Source organism: Eriocheir sinensis, chromosome 30 (assembly GCF_024679095.1).
Source record: "Eriocheir sinensis breed Jianghai 21 chromosome 30, ASM2467909v1, whole genome shotgun sequence".
NCBI lineage: Eukaryota > Metazoa > Arthropoda > Malacostraca > Decapoda > Varunidae > Eriocheir > Eriocheir sinensis.
In genome coordinates this window covers 8,177,084-8,204,218 of record NC_066538.1, presented here as the reverse complement: position 1 = coordinate 8,204,218, position 27,135 = coordinate 8,177,084, and the positions used below count along the sequence as shown (strand labels likewise).

The 27,135-nt window shown below is 42.4% G+C and overlaps 1 protein-coding gene across 29 annotated transcripts in view; it reads left to right on the top strand.

Annotated features, from left to right (window-relative positions):
* Window positions 1-27,135, top strand: part of LOC127005543 (kinase D-interacting substrate of 220 kDa B-like) — a 148,190-nt gene that overhangs the window by 67,732 nt on the left and 53,323 nt on the right. For 26 of the 29 annotated variants that reach the window (XR_007758700.1, XR_007758696.1, XR_007758697.1 and 23 more), the window contains exons 12-24: window positions 51-199; window positions 710-962; window positions 1,430-1,652; window positions 2,270-2,449; window positions 8,949-9,080; window positions 9,581-9,682; window positions 11,276-11,323; window positions 12,945-13,112; window positions 13,541-13,623; window positions 17,221-17,382; window positions 23,947-24,115; window positions 25,529-25,654; window positions 26,334-26,519. Coding sequence is in view for 8 of the 29 variants with exons in the window: in XM_050874468.1 (XP_050730425.1) it covers window positions 51-199; window positions 710-962; window positions 1,430-1,652; window positions 2,270-2,449; window positions 8,949-9,080; window positions 9,581-9,682; window positions 11,276-11,323; window positions 12,945-13,112; window positions 13,541-13,623; window positions 17,221-17,382; window positions 23,947-24,115; window positions 25,529-25,654; window positions 26,334-26,519 (1,981 nt within the window). In the remaining 21 variants the exon portion in view is untranslated. Of the gene's footprint in view, window positions 1-50; window positions 200-709; window positions 963-1,429; window positions 1,653-2,269; window positions 2,450-8,948; window positions 9,085-9,580; window positions 9,683-11,275; window positions 11,324-12,944; window positions 13,113-13,540; window positions 13,624-17,220; window positions 17,383-23,946; window positions 24,116-25,528; window positions 25,655-26,333; window positions 26,520-27,135 lie in introns of all 29 variants that reach the window. The other 3 variants (XM_050874469.1, XM_050874470.1, XM_050874471.1) reach the window with 3 other exon arrangements.

The window sequence follows — 27,135 nt, the reverse complement described above, 5'->3', positions numbered from 1 at the left end:
CAGACACATGTTTATTCATCACCTCCTCCCTCCTCCTTCCTCCCCATCAGGTTCATCTTCGCTGAGGGGGCCAAGCCGAGCAGCACAGCGGCGGGGGAGAACTCGGTGGTGCAGATGCTGGGCTCGCTCTTCAACATGGTGGAGCGAGAGTACGGGATGTTTGCCACCAGGTTCTACCGAGCGTTCCGGCCGAAAGCTCGTAAGTACCTGTATTTGTTTGTATTTGAAAGACTGACTTGCACATCTTATTTATACATCTTTAACCTATTTTTTTCTTTCTCTGTTTTTTCATTTCCTTTACTGTAAACAAAAAGTAAATGTTTGAGTACTACATTTGGCATACAAACCTTGTCTTAAAAAAAATACAAGGAAGAGTGTAATCAGAATATAAACAGTAAGGACTAGACAAAATCACAATACATCCAAATAAATTAATCATACCAGAATAAAGACAAGAAAATCAAGATGGGAAGGGGTGACTTGCCTAGAGGAACCCCATTTTTTTTTTTTTACAGCAGAGGAGACAGTGCAAGGGCGTAAAAAAAAAAGAAAACAATAATGAAAAAAAAAGCCCGCTATTTACTGCTCCTAAACAGAGTAGAGTGGCTTGACTTTGTACGGCAAATGCGCCGGAAATATAAACAAAACAAACATGCACCTCACGTAATGCATGAAACCTCCACCTTCATCACCCTCGTTCTCCCCACAGAGGGCGCATCATCACCCTGGAAGTACCGAAGGCTCTGTGGCATCCCCTATGTGGTCATCTTCTTCGTCACGCTGGCCTGCCTGGTGATAGTGGGCGTCATAGGCGGCCTCTACGGCTTCCACGCGGAGACGCCCTTGGTGGAGGAGATGGAGGCGCCCACTACAGAGGACCTCCTGCCGGACACTGGGGACGAGGACGAGGAGGATGACGTGGCCAGTGGGGAGTCTAGTGAAGAGAGCGAATACTATGATAAGTGAGTGGGATGTGGTTTTATCCATGTGTTAATCCTGTTTTTATTAAGTCCTGTTTTTATTCCATATATTACCATCTTGTCATTATTTTTTTGGTGTTTTTATTCATATTTTTATCCTGTTTTTATATGTTTTGTCTTGTTTTGATTTTGTCTGTGTTTTTTATGTTTTAATCTTGTTTTTATCCATGGTGCAAAATGACGATAGAACGTATGCCCAAACAGTACATAAAACGCCTTGGAATTTTCTTGTATAGTGTTTGATGTTGTATAAAGGGTGAGAAATTTTACGTGGAATTAGCTCAAGAACACGCCAACACAACCCTAACTAACTTATCCCAATTTTCTTGTATAGTGTTTGATGTTGTATAAAAGCTGAGAAATTTTATGTGGAATTAGCTCAAAAACACGCCAACACAACCCTAACTTATCCCCCCCCTCCCCCCTCCCCTCCTCTCCTCCCCCTGCAGCCGTCCTTACCATGGGCACCTGATGAACCCGCTGCTCATCACGCTGGGGGTGCTGGTGGCGGTGGTGGTGGTGGCCAACCTGCACACCCTCGTCAGAATGGTTGGCTCCCTGGTCTTCTCACACCGCCGCCACCTCCTGCGCGCCGTGGCCAAGCTGGACACCATCAAGGCCGAGGGCTACCTGCAGACCCTGAAGGGGGAGGTCAACCTGATGGTGGAGATGGTGAGTAGGGGAGGAGGTTTTTTTATTATTTTATCGTACATTGTTTTTCATTTTTTCTCTCGTTTTCCAGTTGTTTTCGTTTCTATTTTCCATTTTGGGTCTGTTCTTCATTTCTCTTTTGGCAATTCTTTTTTTGTTTTCTGTCTCATTTTACTGTTTGTTTGTTCACTCTTTTTCTTTCTTTGGTTTGTTCTTCATCTTTTTCTTTCTATTTTTTTCTGTCTTTGCTGCTCTTTTTTATTCATTTTTTCTCATTTTTTAATAATTACTCCTAAATCTTTATCCTTGTATGTGCCTGGTATTTATGATTACTCCTAAGTTATTCTCCTTGTATGTGTCTTAACCCGTTCTCTGCGATTGGCAAGGATTTAGCTTTCTCTGGTAGCCTGGCAACATGCACTCCCAGGTCTTTCTCTGCCTCTGTGGTGGATGGTTGGGTGTTTCCCATGTGGTATTGGTATGCTGGATATCCCCTCCCAAGGTGCATGACTACATTTTTCTTCATTGAATTGTAGCAGCCACTTTTTGTTCCATTCCTGTGATGTCTTGTAGGAAATCCGTAGTCAGTGGGTCAACTCCCAACTTCTAACTCTTTTTCCTTGTGTGTGTGTGTGCAGGTGAAGTGTCTGGACGCCTTCACGGTGCAGCAGACACGGCTGGTGGTGGTGGTGGACGGCCTGGACAGCTGTGAGCAGGAGAAGGTGTTGTCTGTGCTGGACGCAGTGCACACCCTCTTCACGGACTCCTCGGCGCCCTTCATCATCCTCCTCGCCATTGACCCACACATCATCACCAGGGTAAGTCCTTCTGAGGGGGTGTGAGGCTTTATTTTTATTTTTTTATTTTTATTTTTTTTAAAAAATTTTTTTACCTTTTCCATACCTGTTTTTATCTTTTATACCTATTTTTATCATTTTTTGTACCTTTTTATAACTATTTTTACTTCTTGTTTTATTTATTTATTTATTTATTTATTTTTTTGCTTTTTTGTACCTTTCTTTTTTACCTACTCTTGCCTCTTGATGTTTTTCCTTTTACTATTTTTGTACTTTTTTCAATTTGCCTCTTATTACTCTTTTTTTATTTACTTACATTCCTTTTTATTTTTCACTTTTTTTACCGCCTCTTTTTACTTTATTATTCACTTTCATTCCTTTTTATTTTTCACTTTTACCACCTTCTTGCTTTTTTATTTACTTTCATTCCTTTTAATTTTTCACTTATTTACCATCTTTTTTGTTCATACTGTGACAAAAAAATACTCCTTGTAGTTGTTATGGATCTGTAATGTAAATAAGCATTCTTGAAATTAAATTATGAGTTAACAGGGATAAAAAATAAAAAATAACTATTGATGGACTTTTATATATATTTCTTGCTTGATTTCATAACCTTAACTTCCATGCCTGTTTTCTGGATGTGATAGCAAAAAACAAATTCACGAAGCTTTGAGTGAAATAAAACTGAATAATAATGCTTTCAAATAACTCTCCTTTGACTCTAAGCTTACATAATTTTTCCCATGAATGTGATGGAAGCAAAACATTAACCTACAGAAAGGGATGATTTAGGTCGGAATTATAAGACACTTTCGCTTCTCACATCAACTATTTCTAAAGGTCAAAGAGCAGGTCAGTTGGGTTCTAACGAGTGTTTCTTTGGGTTCACGGTACAGAAGAAGGGTCAAACTACCACCAGGGTCATAAAACTACTCCTGGAAATGCCCAAAACTCCTACGAAAGCCTTGTCAAATATGTGTTCTTAGGTGGCGAAATGTCTTATAATACGACCCTTGGTGTACATACAAATTACACACATATATATAAATCAGCTCCTTTTCTTTTAACCCGGCAGCAGCGACGTGACAAATTTGTGGCTTTACCGTGTAGCAGCGACGAGCCAAATTTGTGCCATGAAATAACCCCCAAAAAATAGATGATACATAATCTGATCACAAATGCTTTGATATATATTATTAAATGGTTTGTGTGAGGGATGATTTTTTCTCATTTTCTCGCTTAGAGGGACCATTAAGAAACATGATCCCCACTGCTACCGGGTTAAGGTGTACCATTTTATCTTGTCAGCCTTTACTTGGTTCAGCTTCTCAGGTTATAAGGAAACATGAAACCTCAGTGTGTCCAGTGCTTGTCCCTCACAGTGTTTGCTTCCACCACGTCATGTCTCAAGCTGTTTAGGGTGTAGGCAGTGTGAAGGCTTTTGTAACAGACCTAAATAACCACCTCATTCCACTCTCATTCCACCCTCATTCCACTCTCATTCTCCTCTCATTCCCCTCTCATTCCACTCTCATTTCACTCTCATTCCACTCTCATTCCTCTCACATTCCACTCTCATTCCACTCTCATTCCACTCTCATTCCACTCTCATTCCACCCTCATTCTCCTCTTACTCCCCTCTTATTCCACTCTCATTCCCTTATCAATCCCCCCTCATTCCCCTCTCATTCCCCTCTCATTCCCTTCTCATTTCCCTTGCACCCCCCTCTCATTTCCCTCTCACTCCCCTCTCATTCCCTTCTCATTCCCCTCTCATTCCTTCTCATTCCCCTCTCATTCCCCTCTCATTCCCCTCATTCCACTCTCATTCCCCTCTTATTCCCCTCTCATCCCCCTCTCATTCCCCTCATTCCCCTCTCATTCCCTTCTCATTTCCCTCTCATTCCCCTCTCATTCCCCTCTCATTCCCTCACATTCCCTTCTCATTTCCCTCTCATTCCACTCTCATTCCCCTCTCATTCCCCTCTCATTCCCCTCCCATTTCCCTCTCATTTCCCTCTTATTCCACTCTCATTTCCCTCTCATTCCCCTCTCACTCCCCTCTCATTTCCCTCTCATTCCACTCTCATTTCCCTCTCATTCCCCTCCCATTTCCCTCTTATTCCACTCTCATTTCCCTCTCATTCCCCTCTCATTCCCCTCTCACTCCCCTCTCATTTCCCTCTCATTCCCCTCTCATTCCCCTCTCATTCCCCTCTCATTCCCCTCTCATTTCCCTCTCATTCCCCTCTCATTCCCCTCTCACTCCCGTCTCACTCCCCTCTCATTTCCATCTCATTCCCCTCATTCCCGTCTCATTCCCCTCTCACTCCCCTCTCATTCCCGTCTCATCCCTCTCTCATTCCCTGTTCATTCCCCTTTCACTCCTCTATCATACCCCTCTCACTCCCCTCTCATTCCCCTTTCATAACCCTCTCACTACCATTTAATTTTCCTCTTACTCCCCTCTCACTCCCCTCTTATTTCCCTCTCATTCCCTTCTCATTCCCCTCTCATTCCCCTCTCTTTCCCCTCTCATTCCCCTCTCATACCCCTCTTATTCCCCTCTCATTTCCCTCTCATTCCCCTTATTTCCCTCTCATACCCCTCTCATTCCCCTTTCATTCCCTTTCATCCTTTTCCACATCCTCCCATCTTCTAATCCTGTTCACTTTTTTTTTCTAAGCTTAAATTTTAACATTCTCCACTGCATTCCACCTCATACGCCTCTCATTCCCCTTTCATTTCCCTCTCACTCCCCTCTCATTCCCCTTTCATTCCCCTCTCACTCCCATTTCATTTTCCTGTCACTCCCCTCTCATTTTCCTCTCATTTCCCTTTCATTCCCCTCTCATTCCCTTCTCATTTCTCTCACTCCATTCTCATCTATTCCCCTCTCATTCCCCTCTCATTCCCCTCTCATTCCCTTCTCATTCCTCTCACTCCATTCTCATCTATTCCCCTCTCATTCCCCTTTCATTCCCCTCTCACCACACACTCCATCTATACACTCCATCAACATCTTCATCAGCTCTTGGATTCATGCTAAATCAATCCTGTTCACTTTTTATGTAACTAAACTCCGACATTTTTCACTGCATTCCACTGCATCCCACACACCAGCTTCCATTCACCTTCCGCTTGCCTCTGATACCTCCTCACTCTGCTTCCTCACTCCACTCCAGCACTCCACTCCTTCCCTTCCTCCCTCCTTCCCTTCCACTCCCTTCCTCCCTCCTTTCCTTCCACTCCCTCCTCCCTCCACCCAACACTCCACCACTGTTAAATCTTCCTGGTGACTCATAATAACCTGGTTTCTCTTCATATTTTTACCCTTCCTCCACTTTTTTTCGTATTTGTTCCACTTCCACTTATGATCAGCACTCCACCACCACTGCTTTTTGAAATATGACAGACTCCACATTTTTACCCTTCCTTAACTTCTTGTCTCCACTCCAATCCACACTCCAGTCTGCCACTTTACACCCTATTCCACCTCTCCACCACCTGATTATCTCCACACGCTTACCTGTCCTCCACTTCCATGCCTATACCCTCACTCCACCTCTCCACACCCCTTACCACATCACTCCACCTCTTCACACCCCTTACCACATCACTCCACCTCTTCACACCCCTTACCACATCACTCCACCTCTTCACACCCCTTACCACATCACTCCACCTCTCCACCATCAGATTATCTCCACACTTTTGCCTTTCCTCCAATTTCATGCCTATACCCCCCACTCCACACTTCGCTCCACATCTCCACACCCCTTACCACATCACTCCACCTCTCCACCGCTAGATTATCTCCACACTCTTACCTTTCCTCCACTTCCATGCCTATACCCCCAATCCACACCTCACTCCACCTCTCCACACCCCCTTACCACATCACTCCACCCCTCCACACTCCCTTACCACATCACTCCACCTCTCCGCCACCACTAAGCATCACTGTTTACCGCACTGCTGCCTCAGGCTCTCTCCACCTACCGCCACCACCGGTTGCTAAGGGACCACAGGGCTATGGTACTAACACTGGTTCTCGTCACCCCTGCCTGACCTCCCCTTGACCCTGAATGACCTTCCTTTGACCCTTGAATGATCCCCACAACCTGCTAAATGACCTTGTGTAGATTTTTTCCTCTAGTTCCTCTAGTTTTGAAGGTCTGGTCATCCTACAGTTCATGTGACCCCTGCCTGACCTCCCTTGACCCTGAATGGACCCAGAACTTAAATGACCTCATGTAGAACCCCTGTAGTTCCTCTAGTTTCAGAATCCATGGAATCCTGTAGTTCTTGTGACCCTGCCTGACCTCCCCTTGACCCATGAATGACCCTAGAACCTCTTGAATGAGCTCGTGTAGATTCTAAACCCCTCTAGTTCCTATTCCTGTAGCTCCTCTAGTTTTTGAAGTCTGGCAATCCTGTAGTTCTTGTGACCCCTGCCTGACCTAACCTTGACCCATGAATGATCCTAGAACCTACTGAATGGGCTCTTGTGTAGATTCTGAACCCCTCTAATGCCTCAAGTAACCCCTCTAGTTGCTGAACCTTTGTATTCCTATAGTTTTTGTAGTCTCAGATCCCTTAGTAAACCCTCAATGCTTTTTAGTTCTGTATGGGTTGTGATGTTGTAAACTCGTGGCTCAGTTTAGGTTGTTTTTTGTTTGTTTGTTTTTTGTTTCCCTTTAAGTGAATATTTGGTGTTGGTTTATGTTGACTCTGAGCCTCATTTGAATGCTGGACTCATGTGCAGAAAACTTTTATTTTCTGGACTGTTTATCATCATTTTTCCTGTTGGTGTTGCCTCACTTTGCGATGTATTGGATTAGCGGAACTTTCAGGTGGAGTTGCCTCTCATATTTTGAAGTTTATTGTTCCTTACTACAATTTTTTGTCTTTCTTCCATAACAGCACAGGCATCTCCTAGACCCAGCCTGTTTTTTCTCGTTCTTTTTTATCCCTCTGGTATCTTAGATGCTTCCCTTTGTGTGTCTACCTTTATTAAAATTGTTCAGGTTTTTTTTTAAGCGGGACAAAAAAGACATCCTCCTCCTCCTCTTTTTCCTCCCTGTAGCTGCTTCCTTTACTGTAAAAAAAAAAAAAAGATAATTTGTGTTCGTCATACATTTTCAACTTTTATACATCAATATGAATGAGGTTGGTGATGTTCTCTATTCAGGAGCAGTAATTAGCGGGCTTTTTTTTCATTATTTTTTTTTTTTTTTTACACCCTTGGACTGTTTCCTTTGCTGTAAAAAAAAAAAAAAGTATGTTCCCCCTCTCCCCATTTTTTTTCTTCTACAATCAAGGAAGCAAATTCAGGGCAAAATAAGTAAAGCAAAAACAACCTGCCAGCACATAAATAAAACTTGTGTAAATACTTGTGTAACGCAGTGCTTGCTGATTCCACTCACCTGCTCATTGAGTGTTAGCTGCCCAGGTAAACATGACCCACTAAACTTTCCCTTTCCTTTGTTATTAATGTTATTTCTAAGATTGTTGATTGTTTTAATTGTAATGATTATGTGAGCTATTAGGTGAGGAAGATATTGTATTGGTGAGTCACGGAAGACAGAAAACAATACTAATAGAAAAATCTAGTAAAGAAATTAATTAAACCCATTTTTTTGTACATTTTCAAAGTGTGTCAAGTTAGATTTGGAAGCAGGGAACATTAAGAAAGAAACCACATAATTTAGTCTCCATATACAACTTGGATTTGACATAAGATTCAAAACTTCTTCATTAGTTGTGAGTATGAGTATAGGTCCAGGAGTGTTGTTAGGCATGAATTAATTACTGTAGCTTTTATTTATTTATTTTTCATTCAGTGCTGATGACATTTTTCCTGTTTCATTTTCTTTTACGATCAATGCTTACAATTTTTTTTCCTATTTGTTATTTTTTCTCGTGACTATCTCCTCTGCTGTAAGGAAGAAAGAAGAGAGCTAACTTGCCCACTCATGATCAGTGATTGTGACTCTTTTTCCTTATTTGATTTTTATTAACCCGGCAGCAGCGACGGCACCGTTGCCAGATTGTCGTACTCATAGCATAGTATTTACCGGTTTCTGATGCCTAACTATTGCCAAGAAACATCAGGAATTAACTATTTTAACGGTAATAATAAGTGAATCTCCTTATTGGGGTCCACGAGACAGTTTTGGGGTCGGAAGTCTGTAAATATAAGAGGCTGAGTAAGACATCTGGCAACTTTGAGCGACGGGCCAAATTTGTGCCATGATATAAACCCCCAAAAATAAATGACACATAAACTGATCACAAATGCGTTGATATATATTATGAAATGGTTTGTGTGAGTGATGATTTTTTCTCATTTTTCACGCTTAGAGGAACCATTAAGAAACATGATCCCCGCTGCTACCAGGTTAACAATCAACGCTTAAGACATTTCCTTTCCCTTTTCTTTCTTTCTCTCGACCGTCTCCTCTGGCGTAAAAAGAATAAAACTAATGTGCTCCCTGCCCCCCCTCCCCCTCAGGCGATAGAGCAGCATGTCCATCGGGTGTTCAACGAGTCATCGATCAGCGGCCACGACTACCTGCGGAACATTGTGCACCTGCCCTTCTACCTGCAGAACTCCGGCCTGAGGAAGGTGAAGCAGGCGCAGCAGGTGGGTGGCGGGGCGGGTGTTGTGGTTCGGCCTGGTGATGGTTTAGTTTTGTTGTATCTAATATGTAGTGAGGTGGGTTTGTACGGCTTTGATTTGGGTTTAATTTGTTCTTTGTCTGTTTTATTTTAGTGTTTTATCTTGTTTACATTTCACTTTATATTTTAATTAAGTTTAGTTTAGTTTAGTACATATTTATTTTATCATTTTCTTATTGTATTTTATTTTTGTTGGGAGGGTAGATTTAATTTTTATTTGGTAGTAGGTTTTATTTCACTTTTATTATATGGTGTTTTATGTTATTTACTAAAGATAAGTTATTCTCTATTTTTTTTATACTAAGGATATATTTTTATTTGCTTCTATATATAATTTACTGAGGTTAGGTTTTATCATTTTTATTAATTAGTATTATATATAGTTTATTAAGAATATGTTTTCTTTTCTTTATATTGTTATCATTATACTTACACCACTCATCCACCGGCCCCTTCCCCTCCCAGGCAGCGGAGCGGATGCGTGGGCGTTCCCAGAGCATGTGGCTGGAGGTGGAGACGGACTCTGTGAGCCTCGCCGCCACCTCCGCCATTGGGGGCATCAATCACGTGAGTCACCTGAGGAGTTACCTGTAGATACACACACACAAATGCACATACACACATGAATGCATACAGAAATACATACATACATGAATACACATACACACATACATACATACACATGAATGGATACAGAAATACATACACACACATGCACACATACATATTGGATGGGAAAGGAGGGATAGGTGAAGGGAGGAGAGAAAGAGCAGAAAAATAAGAGAGGAAATAGGGGATGAAGGATGAAAGTGGAGAAGGAGAAAAAGTTAAAAAGAAATGGGAAGAAGAGAGGAACACACACACACACACACACACACACACACACACACACACACACAAAAAAAAAAAAAAGAGAATAATGACAGGTAAGTAAAAGTATATTGGAAGGTGATCTGTGTTTATTTATTTATTCATTTATTTATATTTATTTGTTGGAATGTGAAGAAGCTTTTTAATCCTTCCAGATGAGTGCACCCCAAGCATGTGTGTTATGTTGATGTGTGTTTGTGTGTGTTTGTGCATGTTTGTTTGTTTGTTTACAGTCAAGGAGGCAGCTCAAGGTGAAAAAAATAGGTGTGCATGTGTTTGATTTTTTTTTTTTTTCATTCTTTATCGACTGTCATTCATTTGCTTCATCGTATTCATTTTTTTTCTTTTTACAACAAAGGAGACGGCTCAAGGGCAACAAAAAGAGTGTAGAAAAAAAAGCCCGTTAGTCACTGTTCCCACAATAGACAAAAGTAAAGAGTGGCCAAAAGAGAGGTCAGTTTTGGGTGATGTATATAGGTGGAAATATATATAAGTGTGTGTGTGTGTGTGTGTGATTTTTTTTTTTTTTTTGTATATATTCTTCCATCTGCTGTCAGTTTATTTTCCTCCACCAAACACAAAAAACATCATCACCTTTCTGCTCTACTCAGATGTTCATATTATAAAACCTCAGAGCATGAATGAGTTATCTTTACAATATTTTTTTTCTCTTATTTTGCTGTCGGGAAAAAAAGCAGGGATGAAAGATGAATCACTGCAGGGCATTTCAATTATCTATTTTATTATTTCTTGATTCATCCATTTTTTTCAATTTTTTTAGTTTTCATGATTCACTTTCACTGTTTATTTGTCTGTGTATTTGTTTATTTATCTTTTTTTTCTGTGTGTGTGTGTGTGTGTGTGTGTGTGTGTGTGTGTGTGTGTGTGCGCCTAGGTCTTGCTGTATGATTGGCTGTTTTCACTAAAGCCTTAATTCCATGTTGATTGTGTGTACATAAATGCCTAATTGTTCTGTTATTTGCCATCAAGTTTGTGTTTGCATTGTGCCTGAAGATCCTCAAAGTTCTGATCATGCTCTCCCTTGTAAGCCTTTCCCTTTTTATATCATCAAAGTTCATTTTCTTTAATATTTTTTCCTGTGATTTCCTGTTGCCATTTTACCTTTAGAGCAACAGAAACAACAACAACAACAACCCTGTCTTGCTAGTCTTGTATTGTCCAGTGTTTTATTTATGTGGGATTTTAGCTTCCTGTTTTTGTTTTGTTTTGTTTTGTTTCCCGTTGGCATGTTGTTTTTATTACGGCCGCCCCTCTCGGTCCATCCTTCAGATTCCCTTAGAGCGCTGTCTCTCCTCTGATACCGGATTCAGTATTCCTGTAAGTATCTGTCTGTCCATCTGTCTGTCCTGTCCTGTCCCGTCCCAGTTGTTCTTCTTAGTCCCTAGTTTGTCTCTGTCTGTCCTGTTCGTAGTCGTCTGTTTGCCTGTCCGTCCTGACCTCTCCCATTCCATTTATTCTCAGCTTCCTGTTTGTCTGTCCTGTCCTGTCCTTTCTGCCTTGTTTGTTCTTCAGTGCTTCTTATTCCTTCTCTTTGCTTGTCTGTCTGTCTCATTTTTCTTAGCTCTGTCTGTTTATTTGTCCATATTTTAGTCTTTCTCATTAGTGCTCTCGTGTCTTTCCTTTCTTTCCTTGCATCACTTTTATTTGATTTCTTTTTGCCTGTGTCTTCCTACATCAGTGTCTCTGCCTTTAAATATTTTCCTCCTTATTTGCCTTCCTTACTATGTCTTTCCTTCATGCTACTCTTCTTCACTGTCTTATTTCTCTGTTTCCTCTCCCTCAGAAGATCAGTTCATGGTTTTATTTCTTATATTTTTGCTTCTGTTTGCTTTCTCAGTTTGTCTTTTTGTGTGCGTTTCTTTGTGTGTGTTTTGTCGCTTTTTAGTTGTTGTGTTTAGCGCTTGTCTGCTTTTTTTGTGTTGCGTTATTTTTTGTATTTATTTTTTACTCCCTGCTTTTTTGTTTATCTTTGTTTTGTGTGATTTGTTTTTCTTTTTTGTGCACTGTCCCTTTTGTTTCATCCTTTTTTGTTTTATCTCCTTTATTTATCATTTGTGTTGCTTCCCAAGTGCTTATGACTTTTTCTTAGCTTTCTTTTTGTTTTGTTTTGTGTGTTGCGTTTGTGTGTCACTTTGTCATGTATGTTTTACCCTTTTCATCTTTCTTTATCGTGTGTGTTGCTTGATGATGCTTTTGAATGTTATAAATTACTCTGTGCAGTTGTCATGAAGTGCATATTGATGTGATTTATGTGCATGGATACTTTTAACAGAATGGACAATTGTTGTGTGTTAGCATGGACTAATGGGAGGCATTGTACTGTGTTGTGATTTTAATGATTACCGTTTAACGTTGATGAGGTTTCAGGCCCGGCACTGTGATAATAATAATCTAACAAACATAATAATTTGATAATCAACAGAGTTCGGGATGAATGTCTCTGTAGGGACCCAAAACTTCTGGAATTCAGTTTGGAATACGGCCCTTTGTTTCATTATTTGTGGCAACGCTTTATGAGTAACATGAAGCAGTCTTTTTTTCACATGGTTTGGTTATTATTCAGCCTTTTTTCAGTAATTAGACAGACAAAGGATAAGACAGAAATACAGCGGAGTCTTAATTCTGTTGATTCTAAGTATGATTTCCCGGACAAAATTTTTCTATACCTTTAATTTTTTGCTTTTTCCGACTGCCGACTATTTTATTGGATACTTTTTACCTCGGAAGACGCTGAGCCGGATTGATTTTATTCTTTTCACCATAAACAAACATAAAAAGGCATGCCTGATAAAAAGTCCCTGTAATATAAAAAAAGCACTACAGTAAAAGAAAAGATATATCGAAAATGGCCCACAACATGATGCTTCCGAAGAGATACAGAAGATGCCGAGAAAGTCATCGCCCCGGCAGTAAGTCACCCCCTCTGTGCCTCCCCCAGATCCCTGCCAATCGCCGCCTATCCACGGAAAGCGGGCTGAGTGCGTCACAGAACCTGCGGCGCAACAACAGCAAGACCAGCCGACGCACCCTCAAGCCCTCTGACTCCATCGCCTCCTCCATCGGCTCGAACTTGAACAGGGTGGGCGGGGCGCAGGATCTCACCAAGGTAAACACACAAATACACATACATACATTCTTTTTTTTACATGTTCTTTACTTGGGTATGCATTTTCTTAAAGGTTTTGGTCTTTATATAGCCATTCCACATTTAATATTTTTCTCATATCGTTTGTCTGATTTATTTTCTTGCATTCTCATTTAGCATTTTTCTTTATGGACTCTTCTCATTTTTCTTTTTGATTCATTCTATATATTTTTTTTTCAGTTTCTTTTGTAGTCATTTTTTTCAGCTACAAGACTTTCTTCCCAGTCTTTTCCCTCTCTATTCTTTTGTTTTTTATTAATTTTGCCCATTAATATATTCCAAGCACTCTCCTTCTCTTTTTTTTTCTCTTCATCTCTGCTGTCTGTCCCTCATGTGTTGCCAAGACGCTTGTTCCGTGTCCTGACCTGAGTCTCTTTTTCTTTCATTAGGTGTTGTTAACTGACGACTACTTCAGCGACATCAACCCCAGATCCATGCGGAGGCTGATGAACGTCGTCTACATCACAGGAAGGTGGGTGACTCGTCTCTCTGTACACTCACCCCCTCTTAACTAACTCCTCTCTGTACACTCACCCCCTCTTAACTAACTCCTCTCTGTACACTCACCCCCTCTTAACTAACTCCTCTCTGTACACTCACCTCCTCTTAACTAACTCCTCTCTGTACACTCACCTCCTCTTAACTAACTCCTCTCTGTACACTCACCTCCTCTTAACTAACTCCTCTCTGTACACTCACCTCCTCTTAACTAACTCCTCTCTGTACACTCACCTCCTCTTAACTAACTCCTCTCTGTACACTCACCCCCTCTTAACTAACTCCTCTCTGTACACACACCTCCTCTTAAATACTCCTCTCTGTACTCTCACCTCCTCTTAACTAACTCCTCTCTGTACACTCACCTCCTCTTAACTAACTCCTCTTTGTACACTCACCTCCTCTTAACTAACTCCTCTCTGTACACTCACCTCCTCTTAACTAACTCCTCTTTGTACACTCACCTCCTCTTAACTAACTCCTCTTTGTACACTCACCTCCTCTTAACTAACTCCTCTTTGTACACTCACCTCCTCTTAACTAACTCCTCTTTGTACACTCACCTCCTCTTAACTAACTCCTCTTTGTACACTCACCTCCTCTTAACTAACTCCTCTCTGTACACTCACCTCCTCTTAACTAACTCCTCTTTGTACACTCACCTCCTCTTAACTAACTCCTCTTTGTACACTCACCCCCTCTTAATTACTCCTCTTTGTACACTCACCTCCTCTTAATTACTCCTCTTTGTACACTCACCTCCTCTTAACTAACTCCTCTCTGTACACTCACCTCCTCTTAACTAACTCCTCTTTGTACACTCACCTCCTCTTAATTACTCCTCTCTGTACACTCACCTCCTCTTAATTACTCCTCTCTGTACACTCACCTCCTCTTAATTACTCCTCTCTGTACACTCACCTCCTCTTAATTACTCCTCTTTGTACACTCACCTCCTCTTAACTAACTCCTCTTTGTACACTCACCTCCTCTTAACTAACTCCTCTCTGTACACTTACCTCCTCTTAACTAACTCTCTCTGTACACTCACCTCCTCTTAACTAACTCCTCTCTGTACACTCACCTCCTCTTAACTAACTCCTCTCTGTACACTCACCTCCTCTTAACTAACTCCTCTCTGTACACTCACCTCCTCTTAACTAACTCCTCTCTGTACACTCACCTCCTCTTAACTAACTCCTCTCTGTACACTCACCCCCTCTTAACTAACTCCTCTCTGTACACTCACCTCCTCTTAATTACTCCTCTCTGTACACTCACCCCCTCTTAACTAACTCCTCTCTGTACACTCACCCCCTCTCTGTACACTCACCTCTTAACTACTCCTCTCTGTACACTCACCTCCTCTTAATTACTCCTCTCTGTACACTCACCCCCTCTTAACTAACTCCTCTCTGTACACTCACCTCCTCTTAACTAACTCCTCTCTGTACACTCACCTCCTCTTAACTAACTCCTCTCTGTACACTCACCTCCTCTTAATTACTCCTCTTTGTACACTCACCCCCTCTTAATTACTCCTCTTTGTACACTCACCTCCTCTTAATTACTCCTCTGTACACTCACCCACTCTTAATTACTCCTCTCTGTACACTCACCTCCTCTTAATTACTCCTCTCTGTACACTCACCCCCTCTTAATTACTCCTCTCTGTACACTCACCTCCTCTTAATTACTCCTCTCTGTACACTCACCTCCTCTTAATTACTCCTCTCTGTACACTCACCCCCTCTTAATTACTCCTCTCTGTACACTCACCTCCTCTTAATTACTCCTCTCTGTACACTCACCCCCTCTTAATTACTCCTCTCTGTACACTCACCCCCTCTTAATTACTCCTCTCTGTACACTCACCCCCTCTTAATTACTCCTCTCTGTACACTCACCCCCTCTTAATTACTCCTCTCTGTACACTCACCCCCTCTTAATTACTCCTCTCTGTACACTCACCCCCTCTTAATTACTCCTCTCTGTACACTCACCTCCTCTTAACTAACTCCTCTTTGTACACTCACCTCCTCTTAACTACTCCTCTCTGTACACTCACCCCCTCTCTGTACACTCACCTCTTAACTACTCCTCTCTGTACACTCACCTCCTCTTAATTACTCCTCTCTGTACACTCACCCCCTCTTAACTAACTCATCTCTGTACACTCACCTCCTCTTAATTACTCCTCTCTGTACACTCACCTCCTCTTAATTACTCCTCTCTGTACACTCACCCCCTCTTAATTACTCCTCTCTGTACACTCACCCCCTCTTAATTACTCCTCTCTGTACACTCACCCCCTCTTAACTAACTCCTCTTTGTACACTCACCTCCTCTTAATTACTCCTCTCTGTACACTCACCCCCTCTTAACTAACTCCTCTTTGTACACTCACCTCCTCTTAATTACTCCTCTCTGTACACTCACCACCTCTTAATTACTCCTCTCTGTACACTCACCTCTGTACTACTCCTCTCTGTACACTCACCCCCTCTTAATTACTCCTCTCTGTACACTCACCTCCTCTTAATTACTCCTCTCTGTACACTCACCTCCTCTTAATTACTCCTCTCTGTACACTCACCTCCTCTTAACTAACTGCTCTCTGTACACTCACCTCCTCTTAACTAACTCCTCTTTATACACTCACCTCCTCCTAATTACTCCTCTCTGTACACTCACCTTCTCTTAACTACTCCTCTCTGTACACTCACCTCCTCACCCCTTCACTAACTCGCATTCTCTCTCTCTCTCCCCCATCACCAACTTATTAACCCTCACTCCCACTCTCATTCTCACCCTGACCCCTTCACTATCACTCGCCCCGTGACTTCACTATCTTTCCTCACCCCTTCATTAACTTGTATTCTCTCTTTCCCCATCACTAACTAATATAACCCTCACCCCCTTCACCATGTCATACTCAACCTGACCCCTTCACTATCATTCACTTCTTAACTTCACTATCATCACTTACACACATCCTCACCCCTTCATTAACTCATACTTTCTCTCTCCCCATCACTATCTTATTAACCCTCACTCCCTCCACCTCATACTCACCCTGACCCCTTCACTATCACTCACCCCTTAACTTCACTATCTTCACTCACATACATTCTCACCCCTTCACTAACTCATATTCTCTCTCTCCCTCATCACTATCTTATTAACCCTCACTCCCTCCACCTCATACTCACCCTGACCCCTTCACTATCACTCACCCCTTAACTTCACTATCTTGACTTACATACATCCTCACCCCTTCACTAACTTGTACTTTCTTCCTCTCCCCATCACTAACTAATACAACCCTCACCCCCTTCACCACCTCATTCTCACCCTGACCCCTTCACTATCAACTTACCCCTTAACTTCACTATCTTCACTAACTTTCTAACTAATTTTCTCTTTCTCCCCATCACTAACTAATATAACCCTCACCCCTTCACCACCTCACACCCCTTCTCCATCACTCATCCCTTCACTCTCTTCTCCTACACACATCCTCACCCCTTCACTAACTCACCACCTCCTTCTCCTCCTCCTCCTCCCTCAGGTTACTCAAAGCATTCCACATAGACTTCAACTGGTACCACTTGGCTTCGTGGATCAACATCACGGAGCAGTGGCCGTACCGCGCCTCATGGCTCATCCTGTACTACGAGGCACACGAGGAAACCCTGGAGGAGAAGACTTCCCTCAAGGACCTCTATGAAAAGTGAGTGGCTTGGGGAGGGGAAAGGAAGGGGAAGGGGAGAAGAAAGGGGAGGGGAAGAGGAAGGAGAAGGGGAAAAAGAAGGGAAAAGGAAAAGGGAAGGGGAAGAGGAAAGGGGAGGAGAAAGGGAAGGGGAGGAGAAAGGGAAGGGGAAGAGGAAAGGAAAGGGGAAGAGGAAGGAGAAGGGAAAATGGCAAGGGCAATGGAAGGGGAAGGGAAGGGGAAGAGGAATGGGGAGGGGAAAGGGAAGGGGAAGAGGAAGGAGAAGGGGAAAAAGAAGGGAAAATGGAAAGGGAATGGGAAAGGGAAGGGAAGGGGAGGAGAAAGGGAAGGGGAAGGGGAGGAGAAAGGGAAAGGGAAGGGGAGGAGAAAGGGAATGGGAAGGGGAGGAGAAAGGGCAAGGGAAGGGGAGGAGAAAGGGAATGGGAAGGGGTAGGGGAAGGGAAAGGGGAGGAGAAAAGGAAAGGAGAAGGGAGAGATGGAGAAATGATGAGAGATGCAAAAGGAGAGCATGGGCCATCCTACCTGTTACCCCTTCGGGGAAGCTCAACAGAACAGGAGAGGATGCCCACCACTATGCCACCACTGTAATGCCCCGACGAGCTTTCTCTCCATCCTTCCTATTTCTCAACACGTCCTCTGCGTGTATCGAAATAACACGAGAAATTAATCAAGATCAGGGTATTCGCCGGCTGCCTGGGATTGAACCCGCGACCAGCGTGACGGGAGAGCCACTCCTTACTGAGTCGGCCAAAGAGGTACCCCACTGGCTAAGTGGGTTATGGGAGGCTCGTTCATCAGGCCGTCGCCGCACTACATAGTGGGAAGGGAAGGGAAGGTGATGGTGTAGTGGGAAGGGAAGGGAAGGTGATGGTATAGTGGGAAGGGAAGGGAAGGTGATGGTATAGTGGGAAGGGAAGGTGATGGTGTAGTGGGAAGGGAAGGGAAGGTGATGGTATAGTGGGAAGGGAAGGGAAGGTGATGGTATAGTGGGAAGGGAAGGTGATGGTATAGTGGGAAGGGAAGGGAAGGTGATGGTATAGTGGGAAGGGAAGGTGATGGTATAGTGGGAAGGGAAGGGAAGGTGATGGTATAGTGGGAAGGAAGGAAGGTGATGGTATAGTGGGAAGGAAGGAAGGTGATGGTGTAGTGGGAAGGAAGGTGATGGTATAGTGGGAAGGGAAGGTGATTGTATAGTGGGAAGGGAAGGGAAGGTGATGGTATAGTGGGAAGGGAAGGGAAGGTGATGGTATAGTGGGAAGGGAAGGGAAGGTGATGGTATAGTGGGAAGCGAACGGAAGGTGATGGTATAGTGGGAAGGAAGGTGATGGTATAGTGGGAAGGAAGGAAGGTGATGGTATGAGTGGGAAGGAAGGGAAGGTGCTGGTATTTTGGGAAGGGAAGGGAAGGTGATGGTATAGTGGGAAGGGAAGGGAAGGTGATGGTATAGTGGGAAGGGAAGGGAAGGTGATGGTATAGTGGGAAGGGAAGGGAAGGTGATGGTATAGTGGGAAGGGAAGGAAGGTGATGGTATAGTGGGAAGGAAGGGAAGGTGATGGTATAGTGGGAAGGAAGGAAGGTGATGGTATAGTGGGAAGGGAAGGTGATGGTATAGTGGGAAGGGAAGGGAAGGTGATGGTATAGTGGGAAGGGAAGGTAAGGTGATGGTATAGTGGGAAGGAAGGTGATGGTATAGTGGGAAGGGAAGGAAGGTGATGGTATAGTGGGAAGGAAGGGAAGGTGATGGTAGTGGGAAGGAAGGAAGGTGATGGTATAGTGGGAAGGGAAGGGAAGGTGATGGTGTAGTGGGAAGGGAAGGTGATGGTATAGTGGGAAGGGAAGGTAATGGTATAGTGGGAAGGGAAGGTGATGGTATAGTGGGAAGGGAAGGGAAGGTGATGGTATAGTGGGAAGGGAAGGTGATGTTATAGTGGGAAGGAAGGAAGGTGATGGTATAGTGGGAAGGGAAGGTGATGGTATAGTGGGAAGGAAGGTGATGGTATAGTGGGAAGGAAGGAAGGTGATGGTATAGTGGGAAGGAAGGGAAGGTGATGGTATAAGTGGGAAGGGAAGGGAAGGTGATGGTATAGTGGGAAGGGAAGGGAAGGTGATGGTATAGTGGGAAGGGAAGGTGATGGTATAGTGGGAAGGGAAGGGAAGGTGATGGTATAGTGGGAAGGGAAGGGAAGGTGATGGTATAGTGGGAAGGGAAGGGAAGGTGATGGTATAGTGGGAAGGGAAGGTGATGGTATAGTGGGAAGGGAAGGGAAGGTGATGGTATAGTGGGAAGGAAGGTGATGGTATAGTGGGAAGGAAGGAAGGTGATGGTATAGTGGGAAGGAAGGGAAGGTGATGGTATAGTGGGAAGGAAGGGAAGGTGATGGTATAGTGGGAAAGGGAAGGTGATGGTATAGTGGGAAGGAAGGTGATGGTATAGTGGGAAGGAAGGGAAGGTGATGGTATAGTGGGAAGGGAAGGGAAGGTGATGGTATAGTGGGAAGGGAAGGGAAGGTGATGGTATAGTGGGAAGGGAAGGGAAGGTGATGGTATAGTGGGAAGGGAAGGTGATGGTATAGTGGGAAGGGAAGGGAAGGTGATGGTATAGTGGGAAGGGAAGGGAAGGTGATGGTATAGTGGGAAGGGAAGGGAAGGTGATGGTATAGTGGGAAGGGAAGGGAAGGTGATGGTATAGTGGGAAGGGAAGGTGATGGTATAGTGGGAAGGGAAGGGAAGGTGATGGTATAGTGGGAAGGGAAGGGAAGGTGATGGTATAGTGGGAAGGGAAGGTAATGGTATAGTGGGAAGGGAAGGGAAGGTGATGGTATAGTGGGAAGGAAGGAAGGTGATGGTATAGTGGGAAGGAAGGTGATGGTATAGTGGGAAGGGAAGGGAAGGTGATGGTATAGTGGGAAGGGAAGGTAATGGTATAGTGGGAAGGGAAGGGAAGGTGATGGTATAGTGGGAAGGGAAGGGAAGGTGATGGTATAGTGGGAAGGGAAGGGAAGGTGATGGTATAGTGGGAAGGGAAGGGAAGGTGATGGTATAGTGGGAAGGAAGGAAGGTGATGGTATAGTGGGAAGGAAGGGAAGGTGATGGTATAGTGGGAAGGAAGGGAAGGTGATGGTATAGAGGAAGGAAGGTGATGGTATAGTGGGAAGGGAAGGAAGGTGATGGTATAGTGGGAAGGAAGGGAAGGTGATGGTATAGTGGGAAGGAAGGGAAGGTGATGGTATAGTGGGAAGGAAGGGAAGGTGATGGTATAGTGGGAAGGAAGGAAGGTGATGGTATAGTGGGAAGGGAAGGGAAGGTAATGGTATAGTGGGAAGGAAGGGAAGGTGATGGTATAGTGGGAAGGAAGGGATGGTGATGGTATAGTGGGAAGGGAAGGGAAGGTGATGGTATAGTGGGAAGGGAAGGGAAGGTGATGGTATAGTGGGAAGGGAAGGGAAGGTGATGGTATAGTGGGAAGGGAAGGGAAGGTGATGGTATAGTGGGAAGGGAAGGGAAGGTGATGGTATAGTGGGAAGGGAAGGGAAGGTGATGGTATAGTGGGAAGGGAAGGGAAGCTGATTAAATAGTGGGAAGGGAAGGTAAGGTGATGGTATAGTGGGAAGGGAAGGGAAGGTGATGGTATAGTGGGAAGGGAAGGGAAGGTGATGGTATAGTGGGAAGGGAAGGGAAGGTGATGGTATAGTGGGAAGGGAAGGTGATGGTATAGTGGGAAGGGAAGGTGATGGTATAGTGGGAAGGAAGGTGATGGTATAGTGGGAAGGAAGGAAGGTGATGGTATAGTGGGAAGGAAGGGAAGGTGATGGTATAGTGGGAAGGGAAGGTGATGGTATAGTGGGAAGGGAAGGTGATGGTATAGTGGGAAGGGAAGGTGATGGTATAGTGGGAAGGGAAGGTGATGGTATAGTGGGAAGGGAAGGTGATGGTATAGTGGGAAGGGAAGGTGATGGTATAGTGGGAAGGGAAGGTGATGGTATAGTGGGAAGGAAGGTGATGGTATAGTGGGAAGGAAGGTGATGGTATAGTGGGAAGGATGGTGATGGTATAGTGGGAAGGGAAGGGAAGGTGATGGTATAGTGGGAAGGGAAGGGAAGGTGATGGTATAGTGGGAAGGGAAGGGAAGGTGATGGTATAGTGGGAAGGGAAGGTGATGGTATAGTGGGAAGGGAAGGGAAGGTGATGGTATAGTGGGAAGGGAAGGTGATGGTATAGTGGGAAGGGAAGGTGATGGTATAGTGGGAAGGGAAGGTGATGGTATAGTGGGAAGGGAAGGGAAGGTGGAGTAAGGATGAGAGATGGAAAAGGAGTGGGAATGGTGTAGTGGTATTTTTTATTTATTATTCCTTCATATATTTATTCATTTAGACTTTACATTAAGCAAGAGTTGGTTTCCATAGTTATTTGTTTGGTTCTGCTTTTATTTCCATATCTTTTGTGTCTCAGTATTGAATCATTTGTTAGTGCTTTCTTTCTTTCTTACTTTTGTTTGCTCTCCATCTCTTTCTCTTGAATTAAATTGATTACTTAATTTAACCTCACTGTCATTCTCTCTCTTTTGTCGCTTTGGCATCTAATTACTCTTCATTCATGCTCTCTTCTTTATAGGGATTTGTGTTCACTATTTGCTTTTTGAATTTAGTTGCATTTTTGTCACCCTCATTCGCTCATTCCTCCTTTTTGTTTCTTATGTCTGGAATCTAATTACTCTCCTTCATTCATGCTCTCTTCTTCATAGGGATTTTTGTTCATTATTTGTTTCTTGAATTTATTTGCATTTTTGTCACCCTCACTCACTCATTCTTCCTTTTTGTTTATTATGTCTATTAGCTCTTGCATTCCTACCCTCTTATTTTTGTTTCTTATGTCTGTTAGCTCTTGCATTCTTACCCTCTTATTTTTGTTTCTTATGTCTATTAGCTCTTACATTCTTACCCTCTCATTTTTGTTTCTTATGTCTGTTAGCTCTTGCATTCTTACCCTCTTATTTTTGTTTCTTATGTCTATTAGCTCTTGCATTCCTACCCTCTCTTATTTTTGTTTCTTGTGTCTATTAGCTCTTGCATTCCTACCCTCTCTTATTTTTGTTTCTTGTGTCTATTAGCTCTTGCATTCTTACCTTCTCTTATTTTTGTTTCTTATGTCTGTTAGCTCTTGCATTCTTACCTTCTCTTATTTTTGTTTCTTATGTCTGTTAGCTCTTGCATTCTTACCCTCTTATTTTTGTTTCTTATGTCTGTTAGCTCTTGCATTCTTACCCTCTTATTTTTGTTTCTTATGTCTATTAGCTCTTACATTCTTACCCTCTTATTTTTGTTTCTTATGTCTATTAGCTCTTACATTCTTACCCTCTTATTTTTGTTTCTTATGTCTATTAGCTCTTGCATTCCTACCCTCTCATTTTTGTTTCTTATGTCTATTAGCTCTTACATTCCTACCCTCTCATTTTTGTTTCTTATGTCTATTAGCTCTTGCATTCTTACCCTCTCTTATTTTTGTTTCTTATGTCTATTAGCTCTTACATTCTTACCCTCTCATTTTTGTTTCTTATGTCTATTAGCTCTTGCATTCTTACCCTCTTATTTTTGTTTCTTATGTCTATTAGCTCTTGCATTCTTACCCTCTCTTATTTTTGTTTCTTATGTCTATTAGCTCTTGCATTCTTACCCTCTTATTTTTGTTTCTTATGTCTATTAGCTCTTGCATTCTTACCCTCTTATTTTTGTTTCTTATGTCTATTAGCTCTTGCATTCTTACCCTCTTATTTTTGTTTCTTATGTCTATTAGCTCTTACATTCTTACCCTCTTATTTTTGTTTCTTATGTCTATTAGCTCTTACATTCTTACCCTCTTATTTTTGTTTCTTATGTCTATTAGCTCTTGCATTCCTACCCTCTCATTTTTGTTTCTTATGTCTATTAGCTCTTGCATTCTTACCCTCTCTTATTTTTGTTTCTTATGTCTATTAGCTCTTACATTCTTACCCTCTTATTTTTGTTTCTTATGTCTATTAGCTCTTGCATTCCTACCCTCTTATTTTTGTTTCTTATGTCTATTAGCTCTTGCATTCTTACCCTCTTATTTTTGTTTCTTATGTCTATTAGCTCTTGCATTCCTACCCTCTTATTTTTGTTTCTTATGTCTATTAGCTCTTGCATTCTTACCCTCTTATTTTTGTTTCTTATGTCTATTAGCTCTTGCATTCTTACCCTCTTATTTTTGTTTCTTATGTCTATTAGCTCTTGCATTCTTACCCTCTTATTTTTGTTTCTTATGTCTATTAGCTCTTGCATTCCTACCCTCTCATTTTTGTTTCTTATGTCTATTAGCTCTTGCATTCCTACCCTCTCATTTTTGTTTCTTATGTCTATTAGCTCTTGCATTCCTACCCTCTCATTTTTGTTTCTTATGTCTATTAGCTCTTGCATTCCTACCCTCTCATTTTTGTTTCTTATGTCTATTAGCTCTTGCATTCTTACCTTCTCTTATTTTTGTTTCTTGTGTCTATTAGCTCTTGCATTCCTACCTTCTCTTATTCCTCATGTTCTGTGTGTGTTGCAGGATCAAGAACCAGGTGCCCATCTCCAAGGACATGGAACCCCTGCTGGAGATGGACAAGGAGGAGAAGAAGTTTGAGATCTTCCTCTCTATGCACAAGAGTTCCCTTCACATCTCTGACCTCAAGGTGTTCCTGCCCTTCACCATCAACCTGGATCCCTTCATTAGAAAGGTGAGGAGCCTTGGCGTTATCCTCACCATTAGCACTATCCTCCTCTTTTTTTTTTTTTTTTTTTCTCCTTTGTTTTTGCTCATTTGCTCTTCCATATCCAAGTTTTCCTTTTTTACTATCCACTTTTTCTGTTTTATTTTTTTTTCATTTTCTCTTCCTCTTCCATCTCTATCTTCTCCTCTTTTACGCCTCCTCTTTTTCTGTTTTTTTTTTTTTCATTTTCTCTTCCTCTTCCATCTCTATCTTCTCCTCTTTTACGCCTCCACTTTTTCTGTTTTTTTTTTTTTTCATTTTCTCTTCCTCTTCCATCTCTATCTTCTCCTCTTTTACGCCTCCTCTTTTTCTGTTTTTTTTTTTCATTTTCTCTTCCTCCTCCATCTCTATCTTCTCCTCTTTTACCATCCTCTTTTTCTGTTTTTTTTTTTTCATTTTCTCTTCCTCTTCCATCTCTATCTTCTCCTCTTTTACACCTCCTCTTTTTCTGTTTTTTTTTTTTCATTTTCTCTTCCTCTTCCATCTCTATCTTCTCCTCTTTTACGCCTCCACTTTTTCTTTTTTTTTTTCATTTTCTCTTCCTCTTCCATCTCTATCTTCTCCTCTTTTATGCCTCCACTTTTTCTGTTTTTTTTTTTCATTTTCTCTTCCTCCTCCATCTTCTCTTTTACCATCCTCTTTTTCTGTTTTTTTTTTTTCATTTTCTCTTCCTCCTCCATCTCCATCTTCTCTTTTACCATCCTCTTTTTCTGTTTTTTTTTTTCATTTTCTCTTCCTCCTCCATCTCCATCTTCTCTTTTACCATCCTCTTTTTCTGTTTTTTTTTTTTTTTTCATTTTCTCTTCCTCCTCCATCTTCTCTTTTACCATCCTCTTTTTCTGTTTTTTTTTTCATTTTCTCTTCCTCCTCCATCTCCATCTTCTCTTTTACCATCCTCTTTCTCTTTTTTTTCATTTTCTCTTCCTCTTCCATCTCCATCTTCTCCTCTTTCACCATCCTCCTCTTTTTTTTTTTTCTCTTCCTCTTCCATCTCCAACTTCTCCTTTTTCACTCCTCCTCTTACTCTGTTTTTTTAATTTTCTCTTCCTTTTCCTTCTCCTACTTCTCCTTTCTCACCTTCTATCTCTCTTCTGAAATTAATAACTCAACTAAATCTACAATGACTAGCTATTCTTCAGGCGACTTATATGTATTCCTTTTCTATTTATATCCTATTTGTACCTATCATATTTGTATCCTGTTTCTATCCTATTCATATCCTATTTGTATTCTATTCCTATCCTATTCATATCGTACTCATATCCTATTCATATCCTATTCATATCCTATTTGTATCCTCTTCCTATCCTCTTCCTATCCTATATGTATTCTATTCATATCCTATTTGTATCATCATATCCTATCCCTCCCTCATGCCAGGTGATCAAGGAGGACCAGCCACAGTTTGAGGATGGCCCACAGTTCCTTGGTCAGCCGGCTCCGTCCCCGTGGAGCTTCCAGCAGTACGACGCAGCGCCCAAGAATTCCACCACACCACGCAGGCCGGTGAGTGCTTCCCTATTAACCCCCCCCACACACCCACACACACACACACACACACACACACACACCACTCAGTCAAACCAATCATCATCATCTCTTTAATGTCAGATTTTCCCATCATCTCTTTGGCAATTTTCACTTAGCCCAGTAGCAGCGGGGATCATGTTTCTTAATGGTCCCTCTAAGCAAGAAAAATGAGGAAAAATCATCACTCACACAAACCATTTCATAATATATATCAAAGCATTTGTGATCAGTTTATGCATCATCTATTTTGGGGGGTTTATATCATGGCACAAATTTGGCCCTTCGCTGCTGCCAGGTTAGTCTTGCAGATAGAAATTTAGGCTCTCTCAGTATGCCTTATAGAAATGTCTACCTTTTTTTTTTCATGGTAAATTTAACGCATTTGCAATCAATTTCTGTTTCAAACTTAGCATCAAACAGTACACTCAAGTTAACATTCCATCACTGCTGCCACCACTACCACCACCTAACCCAACAACACCATGACCAGCAACACCAACACCAACACTAACACCATTGCCACCCAACCAAACCAAATCAAACCTAACCAAGCCTAACTCAATCAACCTAACCAAACCTAACCTAACCAAACTGACCCTAACTCAAACAAGATCTTACCCAACCCAACCTAACCTCAAGCCAACCCTTCCCCCAGCCCATGCGAGGCAACCAGAAGAACTCCACGGCCAGCCTGCCCCCCATCAACCCCATGATGTGGGGGTACGGGCCGCCCCACACCTTCATGCCCAACATGCAGAGCTCCTCCTCCGTCGACTTCAACCATGTGCCCATCACCGTCAACCCCATGGCTGGCCTCAGCCCCAGCCACTCCAGTCTGCCGGTTAGTGGGCTCTGTTTATTAACCTTTTTTATACCAACGCAAGCAGTGAAGAGCAATGAAAAAATGGGAAAAGAATGCAATGGGAAAGAAATCTTGTTGAACTTCTGCTCTGCTAAAGGAAAAGTGGTAGAGAGTTCTAAAAGATTATTAAAAACTTGTTAATTCTTGTATAATGAACTGTAGACAAAACAAACAGTAACAATAGTAGCAGTAGTGGAAGTAATATCAGTAGTAGTAGGAGGGCCATGTACTCAGAAGGGTTAGGGAGGCAGAAGCTAAAGGGAAGAGACCAGCTGGAATACCAAAGAAGCCCAGGAGATGGCGCGTGGAGGAAGAAATGAGATGGATGAACATCAGGGCGGAGAGAGCATCTGATCATCAAGAGTGGAAGAGACTCATAGCCTGTTGAGCCCATAGGGGAAGATAAGGACGTTAAACAAAAAGAAGAAAGAAGAATAGAGTAGAAGCAGCATAGTAGCAGCAGTAATAGTAGTAGTAGTTATAGTAGTTGCAAGAGTATGTAGTATAGTAGTAGTAGTAACAGTAGCAATATTCAACATTCTCAAGCCTTCCCATCATCACCCATCACCTCACCCATCTCACCCTTGCCCTCCCC